General features: G+C 50.2%; 1 protein-coding gene across 1 annotated transcript in view; it reads right to left on the reverse strand.

Annotated features, from left to right (window-relative positions):
* PDIA5 (protein disulfide isomerase family A member 5) overlaps positions 1-24799 on the reverse strand; it is a 91605-nt gene that overhangs the window by 33488 nt on the left and 33318 nt on the right. Inside the window, exons 5-10 of the mRNA XM_059064396.2 lie at positions 24599-24644; positions 20595-20687; positions 17555-17615; positions 12589-12656; positions 5719-5810; positions 5554-5625 (exon numbers count right to left, since the gene is read on the reverse strand). Of these exons, the coding sequence (XP_058920379.1) occupies positions 5554-5625; positions 5719-5810; positions 12589-12656; positions 17555-17615; positions 20595-20687; positions 24599-24644 (432 nt within the window). The remainder of the gene's footprint in view (positions 1-5553; positions 5626-5718; positions 5811-12588; positions 12657-17554; positions 17616-20594; positions 20688-24598; positions 24645-24799) is intronic.

Raw genomic sequence — 24799 nt, forward strand, 5'->3', positions numbered from 1 at the left:
GTCTGACGGCACCTTCAGAAGCCCTCTCTGGTGCTTTTTGGACGAGGCCCCACTGATGGCTTCAGCCACCCTGGTCTGAAGCAATGGGAAGTGGCAGGGAGCCGGCAAACCACTCTGAGCCCGTGCACATCCAATGTCAAGTAGCGCTGATGGCAAAATCAAGCTTTAGAATGAGTCACCAGCCACACAACAGTCCCACACCAACACCAAGAAACCTAGGTTCCAAAACCTGGGCTCAAAACACCAATCCCTGAAAACATCACCAACTCCACTTCAGGGAAACTATCTTTCCAATACACCTGGACACATGCAAAATTACGTACATTCCAAGGTATTCATTGTAGATGATTTGTCATAGCAAAGACTAGAAGAACCCAGTGTCCCTTGGTAGGTAAACTGAAGTCCTTCTGCACGATGGAGGGCTGAGCGTGGTAAAGGAGGACAAAGAAGCTCCCCTACACTCCGATGTGGGTAGACTGCTGGGATATACACAACAGGCCATACATAATGTGCTAACTTCTGCATAAAATAGAAAGAGATAAAAAATACTTATTCATGTTTGCGTGTTATCTGCATAAGGACTAATTAAAGTTGTTACCTCTAAGGGGTAGAAGGGAGAATAGGATGGAGGAACCAGATAAAAGGAAAACTTCAATGTATAATTTTTAAGTATCTTTAAAAAATTATTTTAATTATGTGAAAGGAATCTATTCTAAAATTAAAATAATTTAAAAAAATCTAGCAAGACTATACACACAGAATGGAGAAGGCATGCCTCAGCAGCAGTACAAGCATATGAAAGTGCCTGAGAAATTTCTAGTTAAACATGAAGGACATACGCCAAAACCACTAAAATAACAGTACAAGAGTTTTTTAAAAAAAAGTATGAACCCACAGGAGCAAAAAGAACAAGGAAGACAGCAGCAAAGAGAGAAAAAGAGGTCAGTGCAAATTTAGAAGCTAGAAAACCGACTTAGCAAAAAACTTCTGCCTTTCTTAGAGGGTGGAAACTTGAGGTGCTGGGTGCTCAGAGGGGGCAGGGGCCCAAGAACCACCCTAATATGAAAAGGCTCCGAAGGACCAGGAGGACCCCCTTAAAGCAGGACTGTGGCCTGGGGCTGAATGGGAGGCCCTCAGATCCTGTCGGTCTCCCCAGCAGCCAGGTGGGTGCCCCTCTCCCACTCAGTGGACAGCAGGAAGTTTGCTTTCTGGAGATGCCTGCAGAGCTGGGCACAGCAGTAAGAGGGCACTATGACTGAACTATGCTTTTTACTGTCTCTCTCCTTAAAGAATGGGGCTCGCTCTAGATTATCTCTCTACCTCCTATGCCTAACACAAAGCAGATACCCAATAAACTCTTTTTGAATCAGCTCCCTCTAGATTATCTCTCTACCTGCTATGCCTAACACAAAGCAGATACCCAATAAACTCTTTTTGAATCAACAAGGGAATGAGAGAAGAATAGTTGAAGGAACTGGAGGTATCTAACCAGGAGAAGAGGAGACATGGGGAACACAACAGTTGTCTTCAAACATTTCAGACTGCACTTGGAAGAAAAACTAAGATTTATTTTCTATGGCTCCATAAAGGAGAACCAACACCAAGTGGAAGCTCCAGAGAAAGAAACTTTAGCTCAACAGAACTAAGAATGTTCTATCTACAACAGATAAGAGAGAAAGAGCCGGACTGGGAGTCAGAAGACCTGGCTTTGAGTCCTGTTTCCTCCACCTTCCAGCTCTAGGGGCTTAGGCAACCAGCCTGACTTAAAACATCTACAAGGCAGTATATTTGTAGGCCCTTCTTCATCTGCCTTGCAGGTACATCTAGACAGATAATGGACGTGAATGTATGAAGTACTACCCAAATGCCTAGATATCATTCATAACCTCAATAAGAGTCATTCAAACATGAGTGGACACCCTCAAAATGAGTCGAGGCCCTGTCCTCTGAGGTGTTTAAGCAGGATGGAGTAACTACATCTGTCCTAGAGGTAACACAACACTGAAAGGGAATCAATTGCTGGGAGCAGATTCACTGACTTTCACATTCTCTTCCAATCCTGCAACTCTGACTTCCCAGGTTCTCCAGGACTGGGAAGTTCACACAAAGCACATCCTTGCCTGAGGCAAGTACACATGCCATTGATAAGAAGATGCAACTCGGGCTTCCCTGGTGGCGCGGTGGTTGAGAGTCCGCCTGCCGATGCAGGGGACATGGGTTCGTGCCCTGGTGTGGGAAGATCCCACATGCCGCGGAGCGGCTGGGAACCATGGCCACTGAGCCTGCGCGTCCGGAGCCTGTGCTCTGCAACGGGAGAGGCCACAACAGCGAGAGGCCCAAGTACCACACACACACACACACACACACACACACACACACACACAAGAAGATGTAACTCAAAACATGACAAGTCAAGAACGCTTTGTGTTTGTTTTCAGTCCTCTTCTGGTTAGTATAAAAATACACAGGCAGAAATGGGTAGCTAGGTCAAAATGGATTGCTACTTCTGCACCCTCTACCTGCCAAGCCCAACTGAGTAACAGGAAATCTGCAGAGAGTGGAATGAGAAACGCAGGTGCCAGAAGCACAAAAGGGCACACTGCCAGGATCATCGCATCTACTCCAGAGCCCTGGGGCACTCCGACACCAGGGATGCCCTACCTGGCCCACTCGCCAGTCACATGTCAGAGGGCAGGATTTGGCTCTTCTCTCCTGGGCTTCTGAAAGTCATCTAGAGCAGTGGCCCCAACCTTTTTGGCACCAGGGAGCGGTTTTGTGGAAGACAATTTTTCCACAATGGGAAAAATTGGGGGTGGGGGTGGGGATGGTTCAGGCAGTAACGCAAGCGATGGGGAGCCGCAGATGAAGCTTCGCTCGCTGGCCCACCACTCGCCTCTTGCTGTGCGGCCCGGTTCCTACCAATCCACGGCCTGGGGGTTGGGGACCCCTGATCTAGGGAATTAGCAAGGCTGGATCCACCCTCATCCTTCTACATTTGGTGACCATAAGCCATGAGCAGCCAATGGACAGGCCCAAGGAAGAAGTGCAGGGCAGCAGGAGAGGTAGCATCACTGCTACCCACCCACCAGGATTTGGTGGAAACCTGGTGAAGATTTAAAACACCTGGCACCAGGAAAACACACACACACACACACACACACACACACACACACACACACACACACACACACACACACACACACACACAGAGCTGGGTATATGTTGGGGGGAATCTAGAGGAAATTTGCCAAATATCACCACACATTATCTTTGGGTAGTGGAGTAAGGGGGCCACTTTTCCCCTTGTTTAACTAAATATTTAAGTTTTCCAATAATGATATAGCTCACTGATAGCCTTAAAATCAGAAAAGACTTTTTAAAAAAATAAGCTAGCTGGCAGCACAGTGACATTGCTAGATCTTGCTGAGGCATGAGATGAGGTAGCTCACTGGGGGTCCTTGAGGAAGTCGCCTCCCTGCCCCCGGATGTGCTGGGGGAGTGGGCTATGGTCATGCCTTTGGAGGAGCTGCCCCCATGTGTGCACCTCCAGCACAGGGACCACAGGTGGTTGGGTGGCTTCGGAGGTGTTGCCCAGGGGGACCCGGATGCTGTCTTCCCTTCCCCGGAGTTACCCCACCAACCTCAGCCGCCTGGAGACTGGAGACCCAGGGTGAACCAAAAGCTGCTAACAAGGTCTCCTGCCCATGGGGGTGAGGAGAGGGAGGAAGGTGGAGGTGGGAAGTGGGGAGGGCCAGCCCAGGACAGGAATCAGGAGGCAGCCCTGGGGGTAGGAGTGGGGCCTAGGACAGAGTCTGGTGGAGGAGCTGCAGTGGGCCTGGGTGGGGTGGGGAACGGAGTGGCGGAGTCCAGCGGGGAGATAATACCCCGTCTCAGAAAAGCCACTGACGTGCTCCCCTGGTCCAGGGCTAGCATGCAATTCTGAACACTTTCTAAAAAAAATAATAAACCTTATCCTTCCAAGAAGATACGAGTGTATCTTGAAGCCAGAAAAGGTTAGAGAAGCGGGAGGGAAGCAGATTTTATGCTCTGGTGACAAATGAGACTGCCATTTGTTGAAACCTTCTCCCAAAGCAGAGCGAGACATGCCTGGCTGGAGGGGAGGACATGCTTATTATCAAGTGAAAAATGAAAACAGGGGTGCGAAGGCCCAGGTTAAGACAATGAGTACAGGATAATGGGGAGCTGCCTTCCCGGTCAGGGGCTGGAAATGAGGTAATAGATGGAGACAGAGATGTGAAAATGCTTCCAAGAAATAAAGGACACCATGCAAACATGGTTCTGCCACGGTGTTTTATCTCCTGGGCCCCTGGGAACCCACGGAACAGAAGATTGAGAGTTTCAACCTTTAGAATCAAACAGTTTGTTGTGGGTTTGGGGTTTTTTTTTTTTGGTACAAAATTTATCTTCCTTTCCCATTCTGAAAATACACATTTTCAACCTCATTGCTTTGGATAGCTAATTCTTTAACCCTGTGCCCCTGCGGTAACGATGTCAATAAATATCCACCGTGCTGGCAGCTGGGGAAAGGGCAGAGGCTCCAGCCAGAAGTCGGGGGAGCTGCTGCCGGGGGCCAACCCTAGCCCTTCTGTTTGTCAGCTGCAGGAGCTTGGACGAGCTACTTCATCACTCTGCTTAGTTACCTCATTCATGAAATAAGGGTGGGTAATAATATCTTCCTTATGGGGCTGTCTTGAGGATTCCATGAGACATAAAGTAATTAGAACAGGGTCAGCCACAAAGTGGAGCTCCCAAAATGCTCCAAAATGCTGTTCTTATTCTAAGCACTGTGCACAAATAACCACACACTGGCAGTGACTGGCAAGTGCCAGGCTGGTGACGGGCAGAGCCCAGAGCAGGTGAGTGTTCCGGGGTGGGCTTCAGGAGAGCTCTGGCCACGGAGAAGGTGTTGGGGAGACAGACTCCCCATCCAACACACCAGTCAGGGTCCAAGCATCATGCAAAAGTCACACACCCGGCATGGGGTGCACGGGCGGTTTGGGTTATAAGGATCTAATCACGTTATAAACAGGACCACAGGTTGCTATGAAGCAGCTCCGCGGGGCTGCATGGTGAACGGCAAAGCAGTCTGCAAATCTAAGGCATGAGGACACTTCTTAGCTTCATGGCACATAATACAAAGTGTTATGTTTGAAATGCGTGTTCGACTGCCTGACAACTCTATTTTCAGAGAGACTTGCAGCGGAACCTCTCTAAAACCTGCCGTCCTGGGTGAGAAATACTTCTAGCCATCAGGTAGACTAAGGGGAAGAAACCTATCTGAAATGCAGTCATCACGACCAGTCGCACGAAATCCTCCCAACTCGCACATTCTGCACGCACAGATCCCCACCCTCACCTAGATGCAGCCCACAGACAGTTGCGTGGGTAACACAAAATGGTCCCTTCTTTCCTCATTCTCTTCCCAACCACCAGCCGGAGACACCTGTGACCAGGGACACCCTGGGGCCCAGCAGATGCCCCTCCCCCTCCGGGTACCCTCCCCCACCACCACCAAGGCAAACGCCAACTTACTTCTTCAGCCACTCCACAATGTCCTCAGCTGTGGACCCATAGCTGTCGTACTGGAACAGAAACCGTCCTTTCCTGTGAAACACGAGGAGACACCGTGGGCTCAGCCAGGGAGGCAAACGCCATCATGGAGGGGAGCGAGCGTCAGCAGAGAAGCAGGGGACTTACTCGAAATAGCAGATGGTGGGGTAGCCGCGCACGCTGTACTCCTCCTTGATGTTTTCAAATTCCGAGGAGTAGACGTTCATCCCGGCCAGCACCTGGGAGCAAAGGGAGAACAGACCTATCCACTCTCCACCCATAGCCGCCCTCACCTTGTCCATGCCTGCCCAGCTGTCCCACCAGAAACAGGTGATGGAGACGAAGCCTCACGGTCTGACGCACAGCCCAGGGCAGCCGGGGAGCAAGGCTAGCCAAGCCAGCTAGGAACGATGCCCGAGTGCTCTGGAAGAAGCAGTCATCTGGGCCCAAGGGCTGCCCCCCATACAGGCATTCCCTCCTGCCTGCCCTGTGGGAAAAACCATCCGAGAGCAAAACAAAGTTCTGAGGGTTGAAGAAGAAACCTGGCCTTGTTACCAAGGTCAACCAGGTCCTAGAGTGGGTTCACTGCCACCCAAGTACATATTATCCCTTTTCTCTGCCCATGTCAACTAAGGTTATACTCTTCTCCCAAGTTATGGAATCACCACTGAGCCACTCTACGGCACCCTTGGACACCTTCCTGAACACCTCAGTCTGTCCACCCAGCTTCATGTGCAACATTCTCTGATCTCACAGTTAATGTGGCCAAGGAGGATGCATGGTTCTCATGACCATCCGACTGCCTAACTCTCCTCCCTCCAAACCCTGTTAGGCCTCCTGTGGGTGACCATCACCTACAGCATCATTTGACCATCATCTCTGAAGTCTGAACATGTTCTGGTTGCAGGGGTCCACATATCCAACACTCTTGAATGGGAAAGGAAAACTGTAGTAGCTGTGTTACTGATGACAAGCCTTTGTACTAAGAACAACCCAGAATGAGTCCCCTAGAACTTCTTTCCTGAAGCAGGAACTTTTTTCTATATGGCAGGATCAGGTGCCCGGAAAAAGGACTTTGAATCTGTTCTCACGAGAGAACACAGTGCGGCCAGATTCAAGAAGGCTGCTCCACAACGCCGGGTGGCATAGAGGGGCAGGGAGAGGAAGTTCAAAAAAAGCCAGCAGCAGTTACAGAAGCAGAAAGAAGAAACCAGGAAGCGGAATTTTGCTGAGTAATAAATACGTAAGGAGGCATAGGGAGAGAAAACGGGAAAGAGCAGTCTCAGTGGACAACGAACTTGATTCAGAGGACTGTTTCCACTTGGCAGTCGCGTGACCTTGGACAAGTCACTCACCCTCCCTGAGGTTCCCTGTTTGGAAGACGTGGGTGAGGAGACTATCACAGGGTTCTTAAGAGAACTGAATGGGATGACCCAAGTCAGAGGTTTTAGCACAGAACTGGTTCTCAAGTTCTTTATCTCCTACCAAATCCTGGGTGATGGGAGCTACCTGTGCCTCTGGCAGCTCCATCCCTAGAGGTGTCTAAACATATCTTATGAACCATTTTAAGTACCTAGCACAGTGCCTGGCATACAGCAGACACATAATAAATGCTTGCTAAATCTGTTTTTTTTTCTCCCACCCCCTTGTGGGATGCTACAAGGAATACAGGGAAAATAAGCCTGAGACAGAACTTACTAGAAGCCCTGGAACACTCTAAAAGCCCGTCTGCTCATTTCCCCAGACTGATTCAGCAGCCTGTTCCAGTAATAATTGTCTACTTTAGAGTTCTTTTTTAATGTCTAATTGATCTCCCCAGTGTCAGTGCACATTCACCACAAGATTAATCTTCCACATCCTCCTCTTTCATTACATCACTTCCCAGTGCAAAACCTTTCAATTCCACTGAATGCAGGCTAAAGTCTAACTCCACACTCAAAGACCATATGGTCCCTGTCTCGTTTTTTAATTCTTCTTTCCTACAAAACCCTTAATTGTGCACCTGCTAGGGTCTAGGTTTTTAATTCTCCCAGGAATGAGACAGTCTGAGATTTCTGCACAGGGAGGAAGTTGGACTGTTTGTCGTCTGGGGCCCCTTGCAGATGGGAATATACCACAGTGGCTAGGAGCCTGGGCTCAGGGTGCTGGGTCTAAATCCTAACTCCTCTCTCAGTAGATGTTTTCCTTGAGCAAGTCACAGTTGCCTCTGTGCCTCAGTCTCCTCATCTGCAGGCTCCTCCTCTGGTTGCTGTGAAGACTAAATGAGATGGTACAAGTAAAGTATCTGCAACACTCAAAATCTGTTAGCTGTCTTCACTAATACCACTAAGAAGCTCTGCAGATCTGCTCACACTCCCAGAACCCATGCTGTATTCTCCTGGCCCTGACTTCGAGTATTCTACCCCCTTTGCTCATGTTGCCCACTCCCCCTCTCTCGGCTACCACCGAAGACTCATCCATCTTTTTTTTTTTTTTTTTTTTTTTTTGCGGTACGCGGGCCTCTCACTGTTGTGGCCTCTCCCGTTGCGGAGCACAGGCTCCGGACGCGCAGGCTCAGCGGCCATGGCTCACGGGCCCAGCCGCTCCGCGGCATGTGGGATCTTCCCGGACCGGGGCACGAACCCGTGTCCCCTGCATCGGCAGGTGGATTCTCAACCACTGCGCCACCAGGGAAGCCCGACTCATCCATCTTTTAAGGCAAATCAAATCCCACTCCCCTAGGTGGCCCTTCTAAACCACCTTTGCTTGTGATGAACTCTTAATTCTCTGAGTTTCTGTAGCACTTCTGACTACTCTGGGGTCGTTTATTAGCTAATGAGATAACTTGTTTTTTGAACAACTACTTACAAACACTTTTTGGAGCCTGTGAATCCAAATGAGGCAAAACTGGCCTCAACCTAAGAAGTTAGGGCCACCGTGCCCGACACTGGGCCATGTGTGCTTGGGGCCAGTCGGCTGACACAACATGATCTTCCTCATGTCCAGCCCGTGTTGTGACAGGAACCATCAGGGAAACTCCACAAAGCAGGAGTGTGTGAGCTAGTGGTCAAGGAGGGTAAGATTTCCACAGACATTCCAGGAAGAGAAAACGGAGACAAGACAAAACAAGATGTGGTTCAAGAACTGAGACCATGTTGGCTTAACTGCAGGACACACAGAAGGGAGTAGGGAGAGAAGGCTGGGCGAGTTCACTGAGGTCGCTGTGGACCAGGCTTTCATGTCTAAGAAACCAGGACTTCATTCAGGAGGTGCCGGAGAGCTATCGGGGGTTGTACGGGGAAAGCCACAGGTCAAGGAGACAGGTCAGCAGTCTTTGGCAACCACCCTGTATGGGCTAAGCAGGGTCTGCCCGGGGCTGGTGGGCAGAGAGAGGATGGAGGATGTGAGGGGGAGAGATGGATGACGATGGTCTGGCAAGAAGGCACACTGGCAGAGGAGCCTGCGGTGCTGGGGAGGAGTCGTGAAGGAAAGCTGACCACCTGCCAGATGGAAAGGCACTGAATTTTATTTTAGACATCCTCCTGCATCTGGGACCCAGGGAGAAGAATCCAGACCAAGATGGGAAGCAAGCAGTCTGACATGTGGTACTGGAGCTTAGAGACTCAGGCTCCATGGAGCTACATTTTGTTGAGCTATAGATATAGATAAAAATCACTGAGGGACAGTCCATAGGAGACAAGGAGAGTACAGTGCCAGGGCCTTGTTCCAATGTGTTAATAAGAAAGGGAAGAGGGTGAAAAGCAGACCCTTGGGAGCACCCCGTTCGGTGAGTGGAAGGAACAGCAACCACAGAGCAGTGGGAACCGGGTGGAGGTGTCAGTCATCTGTATCTGTGAAGTGTCTGCAGGCTGTAGAGCTGTTCTCCACGCACCAGCCCATTCTCTCTTCCAACAGCCCAGTGAGGTGGGCAGGATTGGTGTCATCATCCCCATTTTAAGGATGGGGGAAGTGAAGGCTCCAAGGCAACTTGCCCAACATCTCCCGGTCGGTTAGTAACAGCCAGCACCACAGTCTGATCTGCACAAATCTGTCACCAAGACCGACACATTTCACTGTTTACACCCAGATGGCCCATCATGGCCAAGGTTAACAAAAGATTCAGTGTGAACGTCAATAACTGGCAAGGCTGGGAAGAGGAGACAGACAAGGATGGGCTCTGCTCTGAGATGGGGAGCGGCTGCTGATGAGGATGTCAATTAGTAGAAGTAGATGGGACAGATGCCAATGACTGACCAGATGTCAGTGACAGCAAAAAAAAAAAAAAAAAAAAAAAGAGGCAGATCTGAGTCTGGAAAATGGCAAAGGCTGTGCATCCCTGACCCAGCCTCGCTTCCAACTTAATGACATCATTAGGTTGGACACCTCCCAAGAAATCTGTAGAGGAGGAAGGTTTCTAACCCCTGCGACAGACACGGTCAGCCAAAAAGGGACCAAAGATGACAGAGATGAAGAGGAAACAGGAGGTGCTAACCCAGCTGGATTTCAGCAGTGCAGTGGGGAGCAAGCTTTTGATTTCAGGGGACCAGCAGCCCATCTCTGCCCCGTGTGCAAGGACAAAAAGGAATCCACACCTCTGGCTGCCCTGTTCCTGGGAAGCTGTGGCTGCACCATGAGCCCTGGCCTCTAGAGGCCTCCTGAAGGAGGTGATGTCCCCGGTGGCTTGGACCCTTCCTCCTTTATGGAGCTGGGAAAGGGTGGGAACTTTTCAAAAGGTGCTTTCCTAAAAAACTAAGGGGAAAGCAGAACAGAACAAACCCCAAGTGAGAAAATACAGAAGCAAAGTAATGGACGAGTTCACATAACACAGAGGTAACTAACACCTGGCCAAAGCTGGGCTTGATTGGCCAGCCTCATTGGGTACCTGAGCAATCCCACTGACTTTTCTATAACGTTGTCTAGGGAACTGGGAGGTTCACCTTTTTCTATTTCTTGACCTGGGCCCAAGCAGGAGAAGCAGACACTGGGTTTTGTTTTGTTTTTTTTCCATTTTTGGAAGCAGGTACCCTTAACAAGTAATCTTCAGGGCTAACCTTGCAAGTGAGCCTATTGTGAACTCAGGGCCCTTGTCCCACAAACGTCCTTCCCACTTTGCCTCCGTCCTTAGGAACTGATGCTCTGAATTCCTTTCAAAAAGGAGGATATCGCTTTTAATGTAAATATAGAGCTTAAAATAAAATGTACCCAGTAAGCCACATGCTCATTCATTCATTCATCAGCATGTGTTGGGCACCTACTCTGAGCTTGGCCTGTGCTCTGTGCTGAAGAAACGCTCAAGAACTCACATCTCAGTGAGAAGACCTTATTATAATTAGTATCAACTCGTGGACAAAGCGATCCAGAACAAAAGCAAAGATGAGCAGACACGAACATGCAAGGCAGGGACAGGCTCTGGGGGAGCACAGGAGGGGGCTGGAGGCATGCTGAGTTTAGCAGGTAGAGGCAGCATTGGCTGAGAATCTTCCAGAAAGTGCACGAGACTGGCACCAAGACCTCACCTGCTTTGACGGAGCTGGCCAGCTAATTTGTCATCTGATTGGGGCTGGAGTTCTTTACCCTCCATTGCACCACAGAGTTTGGAGGGTGAGCTGAACGGTTGTCTAAGTGTATGCAGGTACAGCAGAAAGAACTCTGTGGCTAATTAAGTCTCTTCTCCAGGCGAAATAATCTTAAAATATGGTCTCTATTGAGGCCCCAAAATGTGAAGTGAAACTTCCCCAGAGTGATATATGCATGGCCCAGGGCCAAACGTCTCCAGGCAAGTTGCTAAAAGTTTATTAGTGAGAAACAAGCAGGACGGTTGGTGTCTCCCCAGAAATGAGGTCAAAAGAGAAAGCACCTGGTTCTTTGCAACCCAATCCTGGGGCCAGCTAGCAGGGCTGTCACCATGCTCAGGGGCTGCCATTTAAACTTTTTAAAATTGACTCTGAACTAATCAGCAACTTAATTTGATCCATAAAGATCATGATGCAGTTTTAAGATCCCAGGACTACCTTGGTGGGACTCTGGCCCGCCCCACTGAGATGGCACCTGATGACCTTTCATGAAAGGACTATGGATTCTGCCATGCTCTCAGAGGAGCTAGCAGTTATTTTTCTGTTGCCACCAAAAAGAAAAAAAAAAAAGAATACCCAAAACTAACGAAACAAAAGCCCCCAAACCTCTGTGGCTCGGGGTAAGTGCAAAAATGGACAGACCTATGGCACAGAAGACACAAGCCTGGCAAGGCGAAGGACACACAGAGACGACCAGACCCGTCAGTGACTGATGCTCAGCCATGGGTGAGGTCCGACTGCCCCGGCCTCCCCTCCTCCCTCACTGACCATCCTGGTTGCTACTACTTCTCTGAAGGCCCATTTCCTCAGTGGCTCCCCTTCCCCTCCTGTCTCCTAAAGGTGGGCATCCCTGAGACAACCCTGTCTCCTGCCTGCTCCCCGGCACACTCTCCTTCCGAGAACCCCTGGGGCTCAGGTTTCCAGCCCCCCACCGCCTCCCCCCCACTGTGGTTCCAACATTCTTCCTGCCCCACAGGAACCACAGAGCCCTGCAAGCCTGGGCAGGAGGCTGCCTCATGGACCCTCTTGTGCTTTGGGCCCACCCTTGGTGTCACCGTGGCCCCCTTTCTTTGCCACTGGGCTCCCCGGCACCAGGAGAGCCTTGGCCTGCTTTGGAGCCCAGCCCCCATCATTCTAGACCCCTGACGGTCTGCTGTTGGCCCCTGGCCTCTCAGCGACACTGAACGTGCTTCGCTGGTTTCCTGGCTGTTTCATTACTGGTCTTTGACAGGCACCAAATTCCTGGTCCCAGCAATTCTGGCGAGTTCTCAGCATCCACTGAGGACAGGTCTCTGAACCACACGCCTGGGGCAGCAGGGGCAGCAGTAATAGAATAAGTCCTTCCCGTGATTTGAAAACCTGCCCTCTCCGCTCACCCTGCACCCGTCCTCCACAATCTCCAGGGAGAGAGGGAGAAGTAGGGAGCTGGCAGGCAGCCCCACCTGGCCCATGGTGCCTCACTTACGAACTGGCCCCGCAGCTGGGTCGCAGCCTTCTGGAAATGCGGCATTATCCTCTTGCACACGCTGCACCCTAGTCACGGGCAGGAGAAAAACCAAATGGTTACAACTGGCCCCATGCTCCGCCCTCTCTCCCCTCAGGCCAACCTCCACCAACAAGCATTTATCCCACCTCCAGAAGCCAGGACTGCCCCAGCCTCTGGGAGCACATGGGGACAGAGGCAGAGGCCCCAGACCCCCAAGAGCTGACAAACTCGATGGCATGAACAGGACCCAGCCCAGCAGTCACTCAATAAATGCGGGACTGACAAGCAAATGTGACGCAGCTGGGGGAGGGCAAAGCACTAAACAATTTAGAGCTGAGTTCAACGGGAATTCAGGGAGCCAGAGCAGGTGCCAGGAAAGCACCCCCTTTGTGCACAACTAAAAACCTCCCCTCGCTGCCCAGCCAGGGGCTGCAGATGAACCTGAATCAAATGCTATTAGGTTGAAAAATGTGCAACCATACATACAATAGCTTTGGGGATTTTCTGCCTCTTTTCCGTCATTAACAATGAATCACACCATGGCTAGAGGCAGCCGAGCGCTGGCCAGGATCAGACACGCAAGTTCTCATCTTCCCTCGACCTGCTGGGTGGCCCCGACAGGTCACCTCTTTGGGCTGCTGCCCCTTCTGGCAAATGAGGGGTGTTGGGCCAGATGGCCTCAGGCCCCTTCCAGCACTGACACTGGGGAACTGTGATGTCTTTGACTCAACCCTCTCTGGTCCACCACGGTCACACTCCTCTCCTGGGTGGTGAAACCTCCAAATCTGGGGGGCTCAGGGCCAAGACAGCCAGGCCCCAACACCCACTACTACTTCAGAGAGACTCTGATTTAAACCCACCCCTTCCCTTCAACCAGAACAAGCCACACATAGGCACTGACCGTGCAGGACATGAGCCCCAGTTTCCTCAGACAGGAGGAATTCTGACACACAAGGCTGTTACTCTTTCTGACAGCCGCTCTGCTGCAAAACAGGCTCTGAGATGCTTCTGAAGGCCACAGACACCAAAGCTGCCTGGAACCCACGTCAGTCTAGATGTCATCTCGACAGGGCACAGTGGGGACAGGGCCATGCAGAGGCAGACTAACAAGCTCTAATCCACGTTTAGCTAAGGCTTTGGCAGGCCGTGGGCAGAGTAACGCAGGTAGAGAGCTGCTCTCAGCCACTGGGCCAGATATAGACACTGGAGAACCATGAGCAGGTCAAAACTCCCCAGAGACCACCTGAACCTCCCCAGCACCAAGTCTACTAGACAAGATGCAATGCAGCAGGATATGCTGACATAAAACTTTCAAAATGCCCACAGCCCCCTCCTTGACGTTCCTGCCTGGCAAACAGATGGACATGGACACACACACACACACACACACACACACACACACACACCCCAGCGCATTACACCTGGGCTTAAGTACATGCCGTTAGTTCAGGCCTGGCAAACAGATGGACACACACACACACACACACACACCAGCGCATTACACCTGGGTTTAAGTACATGCCGTTAGTTCAGGCTCAGACTCAAGGAGACACAGAAGCTGCTGTGAGGTCAGCCTGCAGCACAATCCCATAACTTCTGCCCTCAGAAGACAAGAGGCAACTCTCCCCAGCAGCTGCCACCACAGCATGGTCCCCACAAGCACTGGAAGGGAGGAATATGACACTTGTCAGGGGGCCTTGTTCCCTCTGCGGGGATTCGGAGAGGAGAATGGAAACAGAGACAGCAATGCCAACTCCCCGGGGTGCCCAAGCTCCACCAGGTGGATGCCACGTGGTAGGGATGGGAGGCCGCACGGCAGAGGCAGAGGAGGGAGCTCAGCTCTGGGGAGAATGAGACCCAGGTGTGCATCACCCCTTGACCACTGCTGCCTGTGTGACCCCGGGCTAGCAATGTAAGCGGTCTGAGCCTCAGCCTCCCCATCTGTAAGGTGGAGACAACACCTGCCCTGCAGGCTGAGGGGGGCCTCTACCAGCACAAGGCCCGAGAGCCTGCCTCCCCGTCCATAGTGGGGTGACACTCCACTCCCCAGGAGAGAGGATGAAGGGGGCACACATGAAGCCCTTCACCACCCCCCTTTAGTCAGTGATTTGATGAGATGGGGGAAGTTGGACACCCACTGGGTCACATTCAGGAGTTTACTGCCTGTCCTCACAGGTGTGGCCTCTCTCCCACAGCTCTGCCGGTCTACAGCCTGCAACAACATTATCCCCCGTGACTCCTAAACAAGTGTCAGTCAGCCAGCTGTCCCCATGGGTGGAGTACCGGGTGAAGAAGTTATTGAGGGCAAGAAGAGATGGAAGAGTAACAAGAAGCTCTGGGCCAAGCCAGTTGCCACTTGAGCTTTACCAAAAATAGAGCTCGTACTGTGATCCCTATTTGAGTTTATCTTTCAACTGATTCACTCGGGAGGAAGGGGAAGAGAGAAGACTAATTATCACTCTCAAACCCCAAAAGTTAGAGCACCAGCCCTTTTATTCTCTCATTCATTCAGTCAACAAACATTCACCGAATAATCAGTAGGTCCTCGGGACCCAGATTTGTCACAACTAAAGGCTTCCATTGCCTTTAGGTTCCTTCATCCCAATCTTTGATCCTTTAGGATCAAAAAATCCTAAAGGACTTCCCAGTTAGGGAATTGGTGTTTTTCCCAGGAATAAGCTGAATTATGAGGCCATGACTGCTTGGTTGGACTAGTATAATAAAAGCACAAGCTTGTTTCATTAAAAACAACAGCAACAACACAATCTGGGGATACCTGGGACCCAGGAGGCCAGCCAATCTGATCCCACACAAGTGCAAACTTAACAGCTCCGAGTTTTCTCCCTCCCTCTCCACTACTCATTGTTCTGCGACACCTACAAGGAACCTAGCTTCTTCTGTCCCAGCTTTCTATTCTACAAAGATAATAAGCCTGCTTGCAGCTCTCTGCCTGCTGTGGTGAGGAGGATGGTCGCCCTTCCAGACAGCCTGGGGAGTCGGGGTGAGGCAGGGGAAATGGCACACACACTTCGGTGCACACTGCTAATGAACCTTTCTCTGTGATGACCTACTGTCATTACGCTGAAACCTGCACTGTTATACCATGACCCTGCCTTGTGACACGTACTGTATACTGACATCACTGTTTTAGTCTCATTTAACCAATGTGTTGAGACCTGAAGGGTTCTAAGATAAACGAAGGGAGGCCCTTCCTCAAGGGACTACGCAGGTAGGATAATTCCTGAAGCAATTCACAGCTGGGCAGGTAGTAAGATCCCTCCAAGGAGAAATAAAAAGGGGTGAAACCAACAAATGAATATTAACAGAGAGACTGGCCCGGGGTTAAAGAGCAGACCACCTGGGCAGAGCCGGCTCTAATAGGAAGTGGGACTCCAGGGCCACTTTCCATGGGCAGGCACACTCCTGGGGCAGGGAGGGGTGGGGGGAGGCTGGGTGGGGGTCACCCAGCAATCAACGTGGGCTGGGGAGAGGCTGTTGTCATAGTGAACAAGCCACAGGCCCAAGTCAGGCAGAACCCACAGAAGGGCATCCAGCCTGGGGAGGCATGGTCAGCAGGGTTGAGATGGGAGGAACCTGTGCTGGGAGAACTTCTCAGGAAGGGGGATTGGAGGCAGGCTTTTAAGAGGTAACAGAACCCTGTGCCACAGCCTGTGGTACCCACTCGAGCCAAAGACATGCCTGGGCACACCCACCTCCCATCACACACAACTCCCCTCGCTCCGGCCTTTAGTCCTTTGGCTTCCTGAAGGCACATGTAGCTCACAGAGATACAGCTCTAAGGCCACACACAGGCGCTAATCCGAGGTTTTTCAGTCTGTTGAGGGGGGACCAGTTAGACTTCAGAGGTGGCCCAGATGGGGGAATATCTGTGGCTTTGAGGACATACTGTCAACTACTCTACTCCACAGTTGTAGCTTGAAAGCAGCCACGGACAACATGCAAATGAACAGAGGTGGCTGTGTTCCAACAAAAATCAATTTACACAAAGGCACCCAGCCCACAGGCCACGATTTGCTGACCGTTTATTAGAGGGTTACAAAGTAGTAGGAAAAACAATTAATGTTTAAATAAAACAATGAAAAAGAAAATATCAACATGCTCTACATCTATCTGGTGGCGTGGATGGCAAGTAGTAAGGGTAAGTATGGTTTAGTGAAACTTTTCAGCTTACTTATATACACTTTATCTACCTGTAGCACTGGGCTGCAATGTAAACTATGTTTAATACTACAAATACAGTCAAAAAGCTTGAAAGCCACTGCACTGATCCAACCCCTTCCTTCCCTTACAGAAATGGGAACTGAAGCACAGAGTGGTGGAAGACTTGACCAAGGTCACCCAGCCTGCTGGTGGCACAGCTGGAATTAGAACCCAGGTGTTCTGGTGGTCATCTCAACGATCCGATTGCTGTTCCCATGACCTCCTGCCTCATATAGAGACTGAACCCCAATAATGGGCCCCTTTCTCCCTGGTCCTGATCCCTCGGCCCTCCCAGGTGGCTCTGCAGGAGCCAGAGCTGGACATGCAGCCGCCCCAAGGCCAGACAGGCTCTGGGCGGTCAGCAGCAGCAGCCAAGGAGAGTGAGCCAGGGCCGAGGTACGGCTCCACAGGGCACACGGCTGCCAGCAAAGGGCTACAGGCCCGCGGGAGGCAGAGGGCGGGGAAGGCGGAGGGACCTGGAGCAGAGAGACCCGTGTTGCCGCGGAAGCTAGTGAGGGAAAAACTGATGTGGACCGCAGGAGAGGCGGAGCCAGACGAGAAGGCGAAGACAAAGGAAAAGAGGGGCAGGCGGAGACTCTGTGAGCACCATGACTGGGCGTTCTACATGGAGGCCCGGGGCTAGTTCCCAGTCCCCCTCGCACCCCCAGCGGCCCCACCCAGAGTTTGAATGTCTGACTTGAACCCAAAGGAGAAAGTCACTCACAGGAAGCATAAAACATCATCAAGATCGGCTTCTCTTCCTTCTTCAGGAGCCGTCGGAAGTCCTGAGGCACAGAGAACACTGCAGGTTACAGACAACACAGGAATGGAGACGACATTCCCGGGGAACCACGGTGGCGGGAGGAGTGCAGCGGGGGTTTGGAAATCCCATGGTCTGACTTGGGGGCTGGGGGTGCAGTGCAGAGTCCTGGCACGTCAGGGGCTGAAAGACCCTCAGAGACCATCTATTCTAGCCACCTCACATGTTACACATGGGGAAACTGAGCGCCCGAGGGGACAAATGGCTTTCCAAAGGCCACCTGGTGGGATGAAGTAGTCGGTACCAGGTTACCAGAGTTCCTTTCAGCTCCCACTGAACAATGAAGACGGCAAGGAGTTAACTGGGTCCCATGAGGCTGTCTCTTCTTATGCAATCTATAAAGTGGCTCTGTTGTGGTGGTGGTTGTATTCATGGAGGCCCAACTTGGCCAGGTGTGGATCTGCTCATCACGTAACACAGGGTTAACCCACCGCTGTGAATCTTCCCCAGCCCAGCCCTACAGCCACCATCCAGGGCCCGAGGAGACCATGGTGCACACAGGAGCGTAAGGATGAGATGCGCCCCCATCCCCAGGAGGCTACAAGCTAAATGGATCATTTGTGTTTGTAAAACCCTTAGAACAGCGCCTGGCTCGTTATCAGACAATATATAACCATTTGTTAAATGAATATAATAAATGTAAAAAGACAAATGGTTACGGCAGTGCTAATGGAGATACACAGTGTAAAGCAGGGTAGGAGACTTTTCTTCCAATCAGAGTCAATGACGTTTGGGAAAAAGCATATCTGTCAAGGACTGCGGAGGAGCACCATGACAGAGCATATTTTGATTAAAATAAGCTCCTCTAACCAGTTTCCATGGAAGAAAATTAGAGGTTTTTCTCTCTTGAATAAAAAGGAAAATAAGAGGAAATTTCAAAATGCAGCTTTCTGGCAGCAACGAGGCATTAGGTAAATAGATGATGGTACATCCCGCACAATGGAATACGACTGCATCATTTAAAATGATGAAGAGGAATATTTAATGTCACAACAAGATGTGCATGTTACATTAAGTAAGGGTGAAAAGCAAGTTACAAAACAGCATATAAAATGTGATGACACTTTTGTGAGTAACAATATTTATGTGTGCATTAAGCAGAAAGCCTGGAAGGCTACAGAAAATACTGGCAGTGGGTATCTCTCAATGGGGAGGGATGGGATGATTTTCTTTTTTTCTTTTATGCTTAAGCTGAATTTTCTAAATTTTCAACAATGAACATATAGTACTTATAATTTTTCAGTTAGATAAAAGAGATTACAAATATTTTGTGGGAATTTAAAACACTGCATAACAAGTTCTGAAAATGTTTACTCTTATTTACATAACTAGCAGGTTAAGGCACTCATTTTAAGACAGAATTAGTAACGAAGATCTTTGACCCTGACTAGGGATGGAGGATGCTTTGAAAATGATCTTCTGGAATCCCTGGAGCTAAAACCGGTAAAAGAACTGAGAAGAAAAGGTTTTTCTGAGCCTGTAGCAATTTGGTTTCACACCCCGAACAGTAACAATATCACATTACATTCAGAGATGCTTAATTACCTTCAAATTAAGTGTGGAACTCTAAGCTTACAAATAGAAATCGGCAATTCAAACTTGAATTTGGAACTTGTTATTTTACGTGGGGATTCTATTGGCAGAAAAGCAGCAGCATACAGTATAACAAGAGGATTGCCTACAGGTGTGGAAAAAATATTTCTGCTTAATATTTCTGGTTACAGAAGAGTAATTTCAGGAGTTTCAGGACATGAACATTTTGGGTGAGGGAGGCGACAGGCAATCACTTTCCAGAGAGGCTGAAAACACGTATTATCACAAAAGCTACCCGGGAGAAACCATCAGTTTAGGCTGTTTGTCTTTTCTTGGCTATAGGCACAGGTGCCACCACCTCCTGACACCTGCCCCTCCTCCTTTCCCCCAACATGCCTATTAAAAAGGCTTCATCTTCAAGCTGAGGACACTGGCACTTTCTATCCCAGAAACGTTGATGCCCATCCCCTAAATCGAATCACCCCTCAATTGAAAGGCCCACTTGGTTAGCCCACGATGATCACACATGATCTCTCCTGCAGAAAGTGTAAATGGCATCACTTTCTTCTGAGCTAAGAAGCATCAAGAGTCAATAATTTTAAATGAAAAGGGGAGGCAGAAGAAGATAAAAGGCACATTTTGCTATCAAGAGAAAAACGAACATTCTCCTTCCATCTACAAAAAAGCAGTGCTTGTCTCACAGGCCATTTCAAATATGACAAAGAAGTTCTTGCCCATCCTAATGTAAAGACACAGCCAAGCGAGTAAGGCGCACATGTGTGCATGATACAAACACAGGTACACACGGATAAAGAGGCACATGCAGGTCAGGCGGGGCCGGCTTTGAAAGGAGGAGGGTCAGGGTTGTATGGAGACTGTACATCAGAACCACCCTTCTGACCCCAGCCCCCCACACCAGCCAAATCCAGAAACTGAAGTAAATAACTTGTTCAGAGTTAACACAGTGACCCAGAATTGTGAAGACGTGAGACCCAAGTCTCTGGCAATCCAACCCAAACCTCACAGATTATTCTTCAAAAAACAAAAACAAACAAAAAAACAAAACCCACTCTAAAATAAAACCCAGAAAACACAAAGGCAGTCCCAACAACTGAATAACCTAATGAGGAGAAAACATTTAAACAATATTCCTATAAGGAAAATCTAAACACGTTAAAATACATTATATAAGGCAGCGAAGAACAGGGGAAGGGCTCAGGCAGTCAGCCTGTAATCTCCTGTTAGTTCCATCATAGAGCTGGGAAGGGGAACCAAATGTTAGGGCCCTGGCCCAGCTCCCTTGGAGGTCCCAAAATACCCCCACTCCTCAGTTCCTTGGACATCTCTCCTGGGAGACCCTGGTTAGGGGGGAAGCTTCCAGAGCTCATCAGAACTGATACGGAAAAATTACCTTTTCACTGTCAATGTGGACAACATCTTTGGCTCCAGCATCTTCTTCCCACAGTGGGGGGCCTTTTGGATCCTTCAGAAATGCTACTACGGACTGACGAAAAGAGAGAAGGGAAAACTCGTTTTAGCCAGGAAAAGAGGGAGGTGGGGGAATCAGGAACCTGCCCTATTCCCTACCTGGAGACCCAAGTGCCTGGAACGGGAGGCATTGTGCCCTATGGGCAAACGACTGGGGGTGTGCCATACCATCACCCACTGACAGCTTACTAAGGGCCCTAAAAATGCACCCCACCAGGAATTTTCAGCCACATGACACCTAACTCTGGTCCACTGACACCTACGATGCTTCTTCATGGACAAGAGGAAATTTGAGACAATTAGTTGGCTTATTCAAAACAAAGGCACGTGCTTCTAATAAATCTCACCTCCTCCAGAAAGCCTCCCTGATCAATGTGAATAAAGGTCTTCAATCCCGTGCAAAGTAAGATACTTACACATCAGGCAGCCACTAAAACTGTCAATCGCATAAGCAAGTAATCACAGCTGCTCGTAACCGGCTTGGTATTTCATGATCTAAACTGGTTTGGGAGTGTGTTAAATCCTGATCATCCTGTGAGGCTCAGGTGGGAAGCCCCCAGGGCGGGGTGCTCATCGCTGTGGCCCCCTGGTTGCTGGATTTCTCTCCTTAAAGACCCGCTTCGAGACGGACCAAGACCTTCAGGATAAAGGGCTTACTTAGCCTCTGTCATGTGGACAAGTGAGCAAATTCAAATCTCTGCTCCCCTCAGGCAGGACACACATGGAGCAGGAATGGGGGGCACACCCCTCTGTTCCCCTCCCCACTTGCCACAGTTCACTGATCCAGGACAGAAGCTGCATTCCCTTCCCTCTCAGACAGTCATGTGGGAAATGCTGCTCAAAGCCTGTGAGAGCCAGGAACGGGGAACAGAAACCAGCCGAGGCTCCATCCCTCCAACCCTGGAAGGGAGTTGCTGGCCGTCCATGTCAACAGATGAGCCCTCAGTGTCCCCCAGTTTGATGCAAGATTCTGTTACTTCTGCCCACTTTGACCAAGCTTCAGGGAGCAGATGAGGAACTGAGTGTACTGGGGTGGAGGAGGGAAGGAGGTCTGCGGTGAGAAAGGAAACACCCCCGTAGTGAGCCTGTGCATGCAGTCCACCCACCGGTCACACACAGAGGACCTGGGAGGCTTGGTATTTCTGGAAATTGCTATTTGGAAGAGCACTATGGGAGAGTGGGAGACAGCCAGGACTTTGCAGAATTTCATTCAGGTAATGCTCTCTGTCTGTCCAAACAGAGCTGTGAAATGCCTGCTGGCAAGGGAAGTGGGCCATTTCCACCAGGCAAAGGCAGATCGGCCTTCTCTCCGTCCCTAGTGAGAGCTTCACCGTGACAATACCAGCCAAAGTAGAAGCAGTAGGGCCATCCCGAAACCCATACTCACTCACAGCCACAAGCCATGTGAGAAAGATGCTTATAGGTGCCCACCCTCCTGCTGTTCCAGAAGATCCAGTGCTGGTGCTCTCAATTTGGGGTACACAGTGGACTTTAGGAATCTGTGAAGCCCCAGACTCACAGGAAAACACTTCCTTCAATGTATGCGTGTGCACTGCCTCTAGGGAGAAGGTCCATGGCTTTCAGGAGATTCTCAGTGGGATTAGGAACCCAAAATAGGTAGGACCTACTGCTCTGGGAGGCTCCTGTCCCATCCCAGCATGAGCTAAGTTAAAGGGCTACCACCCCCACCCCTGCCTCAGCATCAAGGAAAAAAGACGAATGTGGATGGAAAAAGGAAAAAAAAAAATCACTTCTTTTAATGTAATAATTGAAACATTCATACTACCAATCTTTTGCTTTTCAGGTGATTATTCTTCTTTAACTGAAGTTGAATAATTCCACCCACAGGTTCTTAGTCTCCAAATCAGTCTAACCAACAAGACCTTGGGTAGAAAGGTCTGCAGGGAGGGGCACCTGGGACACTGCCATCAGCTGTCCTATTCTGGGTGCTCTGAATCTCAGGGAAATTGCCCAACACCCTGCACCTTGGTCTGCATGGCTGGGAAACCACACCCACGGCCACAGGCCTTCGGAGAAGGTCACCCGAGGGCCCCCCAAATTTCGCCTTCCAGGCACCTCTGGTCCTCACAACTCAGATACAGTAAGGATTTTGCTGGACAGTCGGCTGACAAGCAAAAGGCCGCTTATACAGGAAGGCCCCCTCTTTGAGTTCCCCGCTCTTTACACTCTCACTTATCTGGCCTCTGGACTCTAGGGACCCCGGCCTAGTCCCTGTGACCTGCTCCCCGTAGAACCGTACAGGGTGACAGCAACAACAGCCAGACCATGAGCCTGAGCCTGTGCACCCACCCTGCTGGGGGGCTCCTTCATCTTTCCAGAGTTAGAGGCTCAGGAGAAACCCTGAAAGGAAAACTGATCCATGACCAAGGAGGGCTTTGTTCGTGGCTGCTCCCTGTAAGAAGCAGGAGCCATCAGGCAGTCACGGGGAGCTCCGCCATCGCCCCCCACCCTGGAGAACCCCAGGGACTCTACTCCAGTCCTTGATGGCCCCATGCGCTTTGGGGACCCTGGGACCAAGGATGCCCTCTCTCTGCCCAAGACCCTGACCCCATACAATGCTCAGCCCACTTCCCCAGCTTCTTGATGCTGAAATCACAGGAAGGACAGGAGCAAGCAGGTCCCACACACCTGGTCTTTGTAAGGAGGTAGACAGAGGCCAGGACTTGGCCTCCCTCACCCAGGCAAGTTCAGGCCACCCGGGCTCCTCTCCTGCTACTGCAGTTCTGAGCAGCTGCCGTTCTCTGCTCCACAAGCCCAGGACAGACTCCTCAGAGGGCCAGCTAAATATAAACTGAACACAACCTCCAAACACAAAACGAAAAGCCCCACGCCCCTTCCCTCCATCAGCACTTCCCCCACCCCACCCAGTGAAGTCTGATTCCTGCGGAGCACGTGTTCCCTCCAAGGACTTCAGCTGACATCTTAACACAGAATAAGAGGGGTTAAGTAACTCTAGTTGGGAGAATTTTCTCCAAGTGGCTAAGTGGGTGTTAAGATGATGAGTAATCAGGCTGAGCCTGTGTAAGGTAAAAGCTGCAGCAACTTAAAAAAGAACAAGTGTTAGTGGATAAACAAGAAATGACCAGGGAGGTGGGGGGAGAGGGGCACAGCTGCACAGACAGATGGACAGACAGAAAAGAATGAAAGGAAACAGATGGAAAGAGAGAGACAATGAGAGAGGAGCCCAGGGTCTAACACAGTCTGAGAAGCAGGAGAGTCAGAGAGGGTGGGTTCAGCATATGCTGGAACAGAAGAAACAGGTGGCCCCAGCCAGGGAAGGGGGATGCTGCCGGGACCAGAGGTAAAAGAAGACTGATTTGAGGACGGGAATGCACATGTTGAAGGAGGAGAATCCAAGGGCAGTGGAAGGACTCAGGGCTTGGGGGAGCTGCTTTGTGATTAACAGGACAGCACCTGCAGGTCAGAGGATCTCCATATTTATTTTCACTGATGCGTTTCCATCTCCTTCTGAATTGCATTTGTAGCAGGGAACGATCTCATTGACATGGGCATCTCATCTGCAATGAGCTGCATCAGCCCCAAAGGCGCCGCCTTGCCTGGGTTCTACAACGCTGTGCTCACCTGGGCACAGCTGGCCCCCTCCAGCCTGTGGGCGGCCCCTGTGGACACCACTGCAGAGGTGAGGGAGGGCTCTGAAGCCACAGCGAAGGGAGACTCAGGCCTTTGCAGGGGAGGGCATGATATCATACGTATCACTGGACAACTGCTGTTAAGAGTCACAAACTGTCTACAAGGTCGGTTATCCCCACTCGTTTAACAGTTACAAACTTTTCCAGGTATTCTGCTGATCTATGTTCTAGAGATGAGAATCCCTCAGGTCATTCGGAAGGGCATTTGTACACTGTGCCCTTCCTCCTCTGCTGAGAATGAGGGAGGGAAATTTACCTTAAATGTCACAGCTCGGTTATATTCAGTATGAAACGCACCATCCCTGTCAAATGAGGAGAAAAACGTGTTAACTCTAGGAATGGTTGTAAAGATACTTACCTTTGGTTTCCTGCAGCATCTTAATAAGATTCAGTTATTGAACATAGGTCAAGTTTTTTTTTTAAGAAATAATTTAATTGTAAACACAGAAAAAAAAAA

This window comes from Kogia breviceps, chromosome 5 (assembly GCF_026419965.1).
Source record: "Kogia breviceps isolate mKogBre1 chromosome 5, mKogBre1 haplotype 1, whole genome shotgun sequence".
Lineage (NCBI taxonomy): Eukaryota > Metazoa > Chordata > Mammalia > Artiodactyla > Physeteridae > Kogia > Kogia breviceps.